This window comes from Grus americana, chromosome 7, assembly GCF_028858705.1.
Source record: "Grus americana isolate bGruAme1 chromosome 7, bGruAme1.mat, whole genome shotgun sequence".
NCBI classification, from domain to species: domain Eukaryota; kingdom Metazoa; phylum Chordata; class Aves; order Gruiformes; family Gruidae; genus Grus; species Grus americana.
The window spans coordinates 13,626,175-13,638,255 of NC_072858.1; the positions used below are offsets into that span (position 1 = coordinate 13,626,175).

General features: G+C 41.0%; 1 protein-coding gene across 1 annotated transcript in view; it reads right to left on the reverse strand.

Annotated features, from left to right (window-relative positions):
* Positions 1 to 1,761: 1,761 nt before the first annotated feature.
* Positions 1,762 to 12,081, reverse strand: part of CFAP58 (cilia and flagella associated protein 58) — a 59,291-nt gene continuing 48,971 nt past the window's right edge. Inside the window, exons 16-18 of the mRNA XM_054831161.1 lie at positions 10,175 to 10,294; positions 8,548 to 8,681; positions 1,762 to 2,880 (exon numbers count right to left, since the gene is read on the reverse strand). Of these exons, the coding sequence (XP_054687136.1) occupies positions 2,760 to 2,880; positions 8,548 to 8,681; positions 10,175 to 10,294 (375 nt within the window). The 3' untranslated portion in view covers positions 1,762 to 2,759. The remainder of the gene's footprint in view (positions 2,881 to 8,547; positions 8,682 to 10,174; positions 10,295 to 12,081) is intronic.

The window sequence follows — 12,081 nt, forward strand, 5'->3', positions numbered from 1 at the left end:
AGCTACTACAGCTCCAATCTGAACCAATTAAAGTGAAGAAAGATTTCTTCTAACTTAAGTGCCATGGATCACAGCCCTTCACTTCCATCTTTTCACGTATCTTTACAGGAACAAGAAGTTAAAGATATGCTTGCTACTTCTAGGCTTACATCTTGCACAGACTGGAATTCAATTAACATTATTCTGCAACAAAACTTGGAGAAGCACTTCAGAGCCGCTGCTCACAATGCAGAAGCGACTGAACAAATGATACTCTCATTAACGCTCTGCCTTTCCCTGCTGTGCAAGCCAAATCCTTGAACACTAAAAGCACCTCAGCATCAGCTGGGTTCACAGACATCCAGAGCGATTTTTCAAGCTCCCTGACTTTTATAGACAGGGGGGAAGGGATTTGGTGTGCTTTAATCCATTCTATTATATGAACTCAGAAATGGTTTTGACTCTCTGGCACTATAAATTAAGCTGGCTGCAGTTATTCTATTCCTGATTATGCTGAAAGTTACTGGCAATAATTTGATGACTATATTTTCTTGCCTCTCTTTTTTTTTTTCTTCTTTTCCAAATTAACCTGTGAGTTTAGTTTCCCTGGTAGTAAGTAAATTATGCAATAAAACTGGAGATAGTAGCCAACATATTCACATCTGGATGCCTGAAATTGTGGATGAACACAGTAAAAGCTCCTGTACTTTGTAGGTAGAATTTACTGCACTCGCTTTCCAGCCGTTCAGACTAGAACATGTTGTATGAGAAAATTGCAATTTTTTGCACTCCTGTTTTTTTAATCTAGAAGACTAATCACTTTGTAGACATAAGTGAATTCAGCTTTGCAAGTCATTAGACAAATACTATCCCGCCCATTTTAGAGATCGGAAACCTCAGGTCAAGAATCATTTAGGGATGGAGCTTCTTACCCTAAAAACAGTCCAATCTGTGCACTGCAAGCTACTATTAGGTATATTTAAAGATGGAAAATAATTTTATTAGAGTATTCATAAAAATATATGCAATTAGGGAACAGATTTAATCTGCTTGCCTCCCCTTCCTTTGCTCTGACCACTGTAACACATTGTCTCCTAAACCCTGACAACAAACAGAGGGAAAGATGTACGCAGACTTGACTTACCTCTGGATAAATAAGGGGATACGCTGTACAATTCAGAGTGTAACAAATAAGTTACTTCTCTACAGTGTGATGGTATTCTGGGACTCTAACTGTGCCTCTGTCATTCATGTGAATTATTAAATGTGACTGTGATGATTTATTTCAGTACAAATTACTTCCTGCTATCCGTAAGCATAGCAGAGTCCAGCTCCAGGCTGGATACTCCGGATACTCTTAACAAATACCAGCTTTTAAAAGCATCAGTAAAACCTACTTGGGATCCCATCAAACTCAAGTGCCCGTGTTAGTTATTCTCAATTATTCTAACTATAAGGACATGTCAGGTACACAAAAGACACGATTCAGACAGCATGACTGCCCTAAAATGGTAACTTTAGCATAATGCACCTGACAGAGAAAAAGCAATAATAGCTATTTTGGGAACAAAAGAAAAATACAATGGATCTGATGACTAAGTGTTCTGGCCCCCAATGTAAAAGCAAAGTAGATCCCTGTCGTATTTAACTTGATTCCTTTGAATTAAACACTTCCATTAAAAGTTTCCCACAGTAGCTTTAATATTTAATTATGTATTCCACCAAAGGAAAGAACAAAATCTTTGCAAAGGGTTTTTTTGTGCATGTGAAATATTTATCAGCATATCTCTTTGGACAAGTATTTTTATCCCCTAGGCTGGGAAAAAGCTTCCATGTACAAATCAGTTTCAAAACATTTTATTTTACAGCTTGAAAGTTTTCTTTACTTCAGCACCTCATGCCGTGACTTTGTTATTTCACTTGTTAATGAATGGTAATTAAATCTCTTTTGGCTGAAAAGGTTGGAGGGCTCCTGCTGTATTACAAAAACAATTTCTGAAAGTTACAAAAATGCCCAAGTGTCTAGAAATTAAAGAGCAAAGTTTGCCATGTTTTGAGTCCAAGTTTGAATGCTTGGAAGGATTTATGTGGGAGAACAACATGTCCCAGTCAGTGTGTACAGTCTCCCCAGTTGAACAGACATAATTATGTCACTTTGTGTCTACCAGAGTAAACAGAATTGCATTCTTAATAATGTACGTTGTGGCCACAAAATTCCTTGATCTTACTAACAACTCTAGCAAACACTGCATAAACCCTATTATATACTACCTGCACAAAGAACTGCTACATGTGTACATCTAAGTAAAGACTTGTTAATTTTGCATTTGCTCAGTAGGGCTTGAAACAGCAGCCTATTAATTTTTCTTCTTTCTTGTTTTCTCATTTCTTCCAGGTGCTTTGAGTCAGAAGATAAATGGAGTGAGTGCTTATAACAGAGGTAGATAAAGGGGAAATAACTACATATTAAGGCATTTTGTGGTGTTACAGTGCTAAATAGAGACACAGTACTGAAGAAGAAATATCTGCATGGTCTCCACTATTCAGTTATACCAGTGCAGGCTTCTGCTGGCATCATATAAGCAGATTTGGTCCACAGTTTGTAAATCAAAACTACACTAATTCTACTATAAAATGCCCTTTGCTGAAGGCAATACAGTGATTTCGGAGGGAAAGTTGATTCTGAATTTCTTTTAAAATTACAGTTTCTCAAACAACCCAGCACAAAATAGAGTTTAACAAGTAACTGGGAACAGGAATGTGATGAGATGAGTCCATTCCTAAGCTGTAACTTTGGGAAGGGGCCTGCTGAAAGCAAAGCCCCCTCCGGTGAAGCGAGGAACATCAGACCTGGGGCGTGGAAACTCAGGCTCCATGTCAGTCAAGGATCGCTCCTTCTCCCTTTAAAGAGAAACAAAGAAAAGGAAAATACATATTTCATTCTGCAGCCCAGTGATGTTCACAAACTAAGGAAATCTGTGTCCTCCAAAGTTTCTTTGATCCAACCATGTATCAAGAGATCATTAAAAAAATTGTTGATTAAAGCCTGCTAGGCTAAACTGCCAAGACTAGGTGTCTGTTTGGATCTAATTACAAGACTACTGATGGTTTTTGGAATTATTAAAAATTAGAAATAAATGAGCTCTCTTCGTGCTACTCCCCAAAATGGTCAGAGCACCTCATTAGAGCAAGTTTGTACATGAGCTCTGTGACTGCAGCTTTCTAATCACCATCCCATTCTAGCAAGTATGTGCCTGTTTTCAAACAAACAGCTACATTCATCAAAGGCACAAGGAGATATTTTTTCTTTGTTGAATTTTAACGAATAAATAGCGTTATCTGTCTTCGCATTTTAACAAAGTTCTAGTGATAATTACCCTGCCTGTGACATTTGCAGAAAACTATCAGTGTGCTGTGGGTGCACTGATAGCCCCAGGAAGTTGTTCCATCTGAGGATCCAGGAGGGCTTGAATTTGACGGCCTTAAGAGGAGGGAACAAGAGATAGCTTGTTCCACTCTTAGAAGGTTGCAGAGGTGAGCACAGCAGAACAAATATGAAGAGCAGTATTTCTAATTCACTGTGATATACCTGGAAGTTTCAGAGAAAGTTCCTGAGATATTTAAAATTAACCAAGTGGAGCTTTATGAAGTACTAGTTTATCATAACAGCAGAGGTCTCAAGGCTTTACAAAGAAGGTCAGTGCCATTACTTTTATTTTTCAGTCATTGAGACTGAGACACAAATGTGAGTGCAACCACACTTTTGCAAAATCTAGTCTTGTCACACTAGTACCCTTTCTCAGACCCCAGTAAGAGAAAAGAAAACACTTCCTGAAGTTACTAATTTTCTCTTTGTCCCTAAATAACTGTGTTCGGAGAGGAGGAAGTTCAGAGAAACCCTGTAGGCTGATAGTTATGCTTCCTTTTCCAAATTTAACCCATATGGAGGTGGGAAAATAGGCAAAAGATGGCACAGATTAACTTAACCATGAAAACCATTTATAACTGTATTTAATTGTATCAGTGTGGCACTAATGCATGTGCCAGCTGACAGCACTAAAAACTAACATGCTATATTTAGATGGCTCATCCTATCTCACTATTGGGCTTCCAACTTTGGGGAGAGAAAATGATCCAGAGTCCATGCTCATTCTTTCTTCATGCTCCCATGGAGACAGCCAACAGATGTGCTCATCAGTATGGAAAATTCTATGCAGACAAATACTGTATATTTTATGCAGAATTAATGTGCAAGCAACCACGTGCAAAAGCTCCCAGTTACTACTGACATCCCTCAGTGCAGTTATTTACATATATAGGACTGCAGGATCAGGTCTCTGGTGTGGATTTAAGCTTCGTATTTTCTCACTGATCCTTATCAAGATCAAACTGGAACCCTGGTGCTAGAAGCAACTAGGAAAAGTAGTGAAGCAGAAAGGGTGCAAGAAGCAGAAGGAAAGAATGGGACAAGTGAGAAAAAGAAAGCCTAAGACATCTGGGAAAGACAACAGAATCAAAGAGTAGAAAAAGAGGATTTAAAATTCACAACCAAAATCTTCAATATTGGATTTTCATCTTGAACACAAAACAAAGCTAAATTCCTATTGCCACTCATTATATTCCTTCAGCATCCCATGGAAAGCTGCATTAGTTCAGTATCAAGACTTTAAATCACAAACCAGAACTGTCTTGAGGAAATCAATAAAAGCTTTAGATGATACCTTTGTGTGAGGTTATCTGAGAGTATTACTTCTCTTTCACAGCAATGCTATTAATGCTATTGTCCTGACAGCATCCTCTTTTTATTAGCAAAACCAGCCACATTTATTTCAGACATGATGTTAACATTAGCCAGCATGACAGAAATCAGGTCAGTGGTTTTGTGTCAGCTGGGATTTAGAGCAACCTGAAACTGTATGAATCAAACAGCCCTGGCTCTTTGGCTACCATCTACAGACCAGGCAGTGCCTGTCCAGCCCAGGCTGAGGTAGGAATGATGTGGAATGGCTGTATGTCAGGGGTGAAGGACTCCTTGGGGAAGGATCTGGATGCACAACAGGCTCTCTCTATTGCAGCAAGCGAAAGACATGTCACGCACAATTGGCAGTTTGGAGAAGGAAGGCTGCACAACAAGGTTGCTTCCTTTGCACTGCTGCTGGGCAACATAAAGGACAGTCTAGAGATGACAGAAACTGCAGTTATCCCGGACTAATATGCCCATTTATGCCTTGGGGTGTGCATATCCTTCAAAGCAGGATGTAGTCCAACAGATTTGACTGGGGAACAAAACAATGAGGGGCAGAGTACAGCAAAGCCCAGCACCTGGCCACCTCTTGGCTGCCACAAAGTCAGGGCTGACAGCACAGTGCTGGTAGCTTCTGAGACTGAGGTGGGAGCAAGGAGATGCTATCATCCTGCAGAAGCACCTGAATGTACTTCCAAAACACAGATGTCACAGAGACACCATGCTTATTGGACTACAGCCATGCCTGCCCACAAGAACAACCACCTGACAAGCTGCACTAATGGCAGGTATCTATCCTGAACCTATAAACAGAGTATTGAGTCTGGCACTAATTGACCTGCAACACAAAATTCCATTCACTGTGTATGATTAACAGACCCAAGTTCAGTCACCATCACCTCACACAATATTTTGGTTTTACTTTAAAGCAGTTATGCCCCTAACAAGTTTGTTTTTTTCAATGGTTATAACAGGAATTAATTCTAGGTGTGATATAACAACAAAACACGGGTGAATTTCTTCTCATCTGATGAACGGAAAGAAACATGATGCCAGGGTCCAAAATGGAAATATTAAAACTATTGTGAAGAGGATGCTAAGCTGCTGGAAATGGATTATCAGGCATTATGGTAGCCTCACATATTGATTCTAAAGCTCCAGGAAGGCCATTAGCCCTGCACAATTGTTGTTAATTCCAAACATTAAGGTAACATTATGCAATTTGCAGATGGACAAAAGTCACTGTTTATCACTGGCTATTTTGCTAATTTAGTCATCAAAACTGTTTGCTGGCTGAAATATGATTAAGGAAGAAATAGATACAGGCAGTTTTGAATTATGTTCAGCAATGTAGAGAATTCTTGGCTTTAGTGACGTAGAGAACTCTTGGCTTTAGTGTGTGAGGAAGAGACAGGCTGAGGATGGAAAGCGGTGGAAAGACAAAAGGCATACACAGAAAAACTTGGTAACCGATCATGTCATCTGACTGCAGAAATCTAAGAAACCTCTCTTTAAATGTAAAGTCCAGTAACTAATAGTTTTGGTGTCCCAGCTTGGAGATTCATTATCAGAATAGTCTCATCTCTCAGACTTTGCAAATTAGGTCACTTTAATGGGCCAGAAATTGGGCAACTGAGATCCTAGTATTTTCTTTTAATCAAGAGAAGCAGCTGAATGCTCAGTTGTGGACTGAGAGTAGCAGGGAGGTGCCATCAAGCTGCTACTGGTTAAGCAGAGACAACTACCTACAGGAAAGTTCTTAGGCTCTATCAAAAGGGTAAGACATCTGGCAAAGCCAGACTCTGAGCATTGCTCACTGTCCTCTATCTGGATGTAGGAAGGGAACAAGAAGCAGACAGGAAATGCTCATCCCTACTACCATTGGCAATGATGTCTGTCGCCAGAAGGGGATAGTCATCAGTCACAACTATCACATTTTGGAAACAACAATGACATTGTTCTTGCATTGTAGTTGCCATTTGAAGAAAGGTTGGCCCCCATATCAGATGCTGTTTCATTATAATTATAACTTGTAAAATGCATTGAGGTCCTCATAATGCTGAGGATCTCTCATATTTGAAAAGTCATGGCAGTCAGGTGAAGTCCCTGGTGACTTGAAAATGGGAAACGTTGCACTCATTTTTAAAAAGGGTAGAAAAGAGGACCCTGGGAACTACTGACCTGTCAGCCGCACCTCTGTGCCTGAGAAGATCATGGAACAGATCTTCCTAGAAGCTATGCTAAGACTCATGGAGGACAGGGAGGTGATTCAAGACAGCCAGAATGGCTTCACCAATGGCAAGTCTTGCCTGACCAACCTAGTGGCCTTCTGTGATGGAGTGACTACATCAGTGAACAAGGGACAAGCTGCGGATGTCATCTACCTGGACTTCTGTAAGGCCTTTGACACAGTCCCCCACAACATCCTTCTCTCTAATGTGGAGAGATACAGATTTCATGGGTGGGCTGTTCAGTGCATAAGAAATTGGTTGGATGGTCGCATCCAGAGGGTAGTGGTCAATGGTTCAATGTCCAGATGGAAATCAGTTAAGAATGGTGTCCCTCAGGGGACAGTACTGTTTAATGTTTTCATCAATGACATAGACAGTGGGATCAAGTGTAGCCCCAGCAAGTTTGCAGACGACACCAAGCCGAGTGGTGTGGTTGACATGCCTGAGGGAAGGGAAGCCATCCAGAGGGACCTGGACAAGCTCAAGAAGTGGGCCCATGTGAACCTCATGAGGTTCAACAAGGCCACGCACAAGGTCCTGCACATGGGTCAGGGCAACCTCTGGTAACAATACAGGCTGGGGGATGAAGGGATTGAGAGCAGCCCTACTAAGAAGGACTTGGAGGTACTGATGGAAAAAAAAAGCTGGACACGACCTGGCAATGTGCGCTTATAGCCCAGAAAGCCAACGGTATCCTGGGCTGCATCCAAAGACGCGTGACCAGCAGGTCGAGGGCGCTGATTCTCCCCCTCTACTCTGCTCTTGTGAGACCCCACCTGGAGTACTGCATCCAGCTGTGGGGTCCCCAGTACAGGAAAGACATGGACCTGTTGGAGTGAGTCTAGAGGAGGCCACAAAGGTGATCAGAGGGCTGGAGCACCTCTCCTGTGAAGGCAGGCTGGGAGAGTTGGGGTTGTTCAGCCTGGAGAAGAGAAGGCTCTGGGGAGACCTTATAGCAGCCTTCTAGTACCCAAAGGGGGCCTACAAGAAAACTGGAGAGGGACTGTTTACAAGGGCATGGAGTAATAGGACAAGGGGTAATGGCTTTAAACTGAAGGAAGATAGATTTAAATTAGATATAAGGAAGAATTTTTTTACAATGAGGGTGGTGAAACACTTGAACAGGTTGCCCAGAGAGGGTAGATGCCCTATCCCTGGAAACATTCAAGGTCAGGCTGGACGGGGCTCTGAGCAACCTGATCTAGTTGAAGATGACCCTGCTCATTGCAGGGGGCGATGGACAATATGACCTTTAAAGGTCCCTTCCAACCCAAACTATTCTATGATTCTATGGTTTAATGTGAGAGACCAGACACTAATCTGTATCCTCTGGGCACCATCTCACTGGTATGAATAATTTAACTGGACTGCAGAACATGTCAGCAACATCTCTGCTGGATGTTCTTGTCCTGGCCATAGATCATGGTAAATCTAAACCAGACTGAAGTAATACAAATTATAACATTCAGGAAAATTAGGCAATAATATTGTATCACCTTAAATTTGGACACGTTCTGATCAAAAGGGTAAAGCAGGTTCTAAAAACCCTAGTTTATGCAGAAAGTTGTGTAGATAAAACTTATTTTCCCATACCTGGCCTGTTGTTCCTTGCGTTTCTGAGCTAGATATTTCTTTTTCACATTCAGAAGCTCGTTGGCAAGTCTTTCAATTTCGTATTTGTATTCTTGGCTCTGTGATTCATACATATTCAATTCTGAGGACAAAACCTAACAAACAAAAGACAAAAAGCAGAAACAGGAGATGTTAGTTTCATTTACACATTAGTACTTTTACAAGCACTTTTTCCTTTCACATTTGACAATGTAAGACATCACCATTTTCCACCATGTCTCATTTTCTATCATGATGTTTCATCTGATCACCTCTGCTCACCTAAGGACAATTTACAAAATTAAGGCTATATGCCATTTAACCACAATAAAACATGTAAAATATGCTCCAAGAATTATGAGAATGGTATTAATACATACATTAGCTTTTAATGTTCTGGAACAGAAATCTAGGTGAAAACCCAAAATGAAGGATTTATTTAATAATAATGGGTTTTATTCACCGGGATCCACTTTGTTATATGAAGTAATTCAATCCACACAGGCAAAGTAGTACCAGGCAATGTAAATATGAATACAACACCACTTTCATGTGAATCAGTAAACCTTAAAGAAAGTAGGAGCATGCATAGTGTGTTTTCCTTCTTTAAGAAGAAGAATAGCTTGACCTAGCACCACAAAATGGCATGCGCACCAATACGCTACAGCATACTGTGCCTGAAATACACAGTAGCAATTGACTGCATTAAGGACAAATGGGAACAGTATGGAAAACTTCAAATCACATTCAGTTTAGCTAAACTTTGGCTTCTATTTTACATTTTCTACGTTGTTTTTCTTCTCTGTGGAAAGCTAAGATTTGCATAACAGCCTCTTTGTTTCCTAAGGGCCCATCTGCTCCTGCATTTTTTTCCTCATGGTTAGTATAGACGTGATTATGATGAGTGAACAGGAGATGATGTCTTCAACAGAGAGAGGAGCTGTAGAAGTAGATGAACTCCTGGGGAGACTGATCTTTCATGCAGGCAAGAACAAGGGAAGATCAGGTCATTCTATCAAAGAATCACTTTTTAATATCAAGTTTCAAAGTTTTCCACAAGATTCCTTCAGAACCATGAAATCCCCCTTTCTAGTGACAAGGGGTTAGGACAAGTTACTCCTGTCATCCTTATAAAAGTTGCCAGTCTAATATACATATATGCATTGCAAGAGAAATAACAAGAAGTGAAGACTGGATTCTTAATATATTCCCACTAGTTTGTTAAAAAGAAAATAAAATGGCTTTGATTTGCTTATTGAAGGTCTTAACAGTTCAAGAAAAGGGAAGGAGAATAAGCTTAATGGAAAACTGATGGTGTCCCAGAATGCCCACGCACAAAAAGCGTTTACAGCATTGTGCTGCACCCTCATATTCCAATAAGACTTTTCATCTATTTTAATGAAACAAACTAGCATAATGTGAAAAAACGCTCTTCTACTGCTATTGGTTCTCCCTTGGGGAGATGCAGTATTAATCTTATTTTCCTGATCTAATATATATGCACACTGATCATCAAAAATCTTCCTGAAGCCTTGCTCCCCGGGATCACTGGTGAAGTCATTCTGCAATCCTGGCAGCCTCTCAGCCAGAGATAAAGGGCACCTCTTACTTTCAGCTGTTTAGTCTTTTCTCGGAGAGTGTGCCGGTAGAGCTGCAACTGTTCTGCAGCTTCAGGTCCAGGCTGCCGGGCCAAGACATGCTTCAATTCCACATACAGTTTCTCCTTTTCCTAAGAAAAAGACAAGAAGAAGAGTTCTTATAAAACTAATATAGCAGCAGCAGCACAACCTGTGATGAAATCAACCTCGCTGAAAAATGCAACTCAATCAGGAAGATATTTGCAGAAACAAATCTGCCTGTGTGTCAGTCTTTCCTCACTAGCCATAAGGTATTTAAAGTTGTTGTGATAGCAGTGGGAGAGCTCATTAAGAGAAACATCCAGCTACTTCGAACCTCGAATGAAATACTCTTAAACAGTCATCAGTGAGCATGCTCTACCACAGAGAACATAAAACAGTCACTGAAAAAGTATCCAGGGGTTGGAAATTAATTACTAGTAACTGTGCTTATTGCAATCTTTCTTCTTATGAGCCACATTGCCTTACATTAAAGGTCATAGGTTCACCCAACAGGATGTGAGCAGGCCGTAGAAATGTCAGGGGAGGATTGTACAAAATAGTAACTCCTTCTTCCAAAGAAAATCCTGCAAAGCACTTGTACATATACACACATACATATATAAACTTCCAGTTTAACCACAGGGGCACTGGGAAAGGGAAAGGAAGTATGAACAGCAACAACTACGACTAGCACAATTACCACCAAATAATTTCTCTTTGTCATGCATCTCCTCTTCCTTTCTGTTGGAACAGTATACTTGTGGGAATTGGATATAGCCATGCCAGAACAGACACCACACCATGGACCCACTTACAGCTTTCTGTACTAAAAGGTTGTTTTCTACTGTGTTTCGAGCATGTACTTGCTTTAGTCTGAGGAATAAAGCACTGAACAAAGCCACCTTCATAGCTTTGCACATTACAATATTTTTAGTATCTACCCTGTCAGACTAAAATTGTGTCCTGGTTTCAGCTGACAGGGTTAATTTTCTTCATATTGGCTAGTACGGGGATATGTTTTGGATTTGTGCTGGAAACAGCGTTGATAATATAGACATGTTTTTGTTCTATGGACCTATTGTTAAGCAGTGCTTACACAGAGCCGAGGCCTTTGCTGCTTCTCGCACTGCCCTACCAGTGGGATGGCTGGGGGTGCACAAGAAGTTGGGAGGAGACACAGACAGGACAGGTGACCCAAACTGACCAAAGGGATATTCCATACCATATGACGTCATGCTCAGTTTATAAGGAGCTTGGGGGAAGAGAAGGGGGGGGCGACGGCGTTCAGAGCGATGGCATTTGTCTTCCCAAGTAACCATTACGCGTGACAGAGCCCTGCTTTCCTGGAGATGGCTGAACCCCTGCCTGCCCATGGGAAGTGGTGAATGAATTCCTTGCTTTGCTTTGCTTGTGCGTGCAGCTTTTGCTTTACCTACTGAACTGTCTTTATCTCAAGCCACGAGTTTTCTCACTTTAACTTTTCCTATTCTGTCCCCCATCCCAATGGGAGGGAGTAAGCGAGCAGCTGCGTGGTGCTCAGCTGCCGGCTGGGGTAAAACCATGACAGATTGTTATTATTTAACATTATTTAGCAAGATCCCATCCTTGTCTGGTAGCCGGAGAGCTGGAATTAAAAAGGAGGGTTCTTTGACTGTAAGTCAGACTAGCAGACAAAAGATTTAACTGAAGAAGACAAAAATGCCAGTAGGAGGTAGGATAGGTGATTATTTACACCAGCTTTAACAAAACCCGGTTTTGCTGTCTTTTGGATAAGCTCTGTCTACAACTCTTACCACAGAATTCTTCAGTCAATATGGGACACAGTGCCATCACATCACCTAGAATTGCTACATTTGGCCTTGCTCAGTGGTTGAGCCAGGATTTTCAAAAGTGGCTT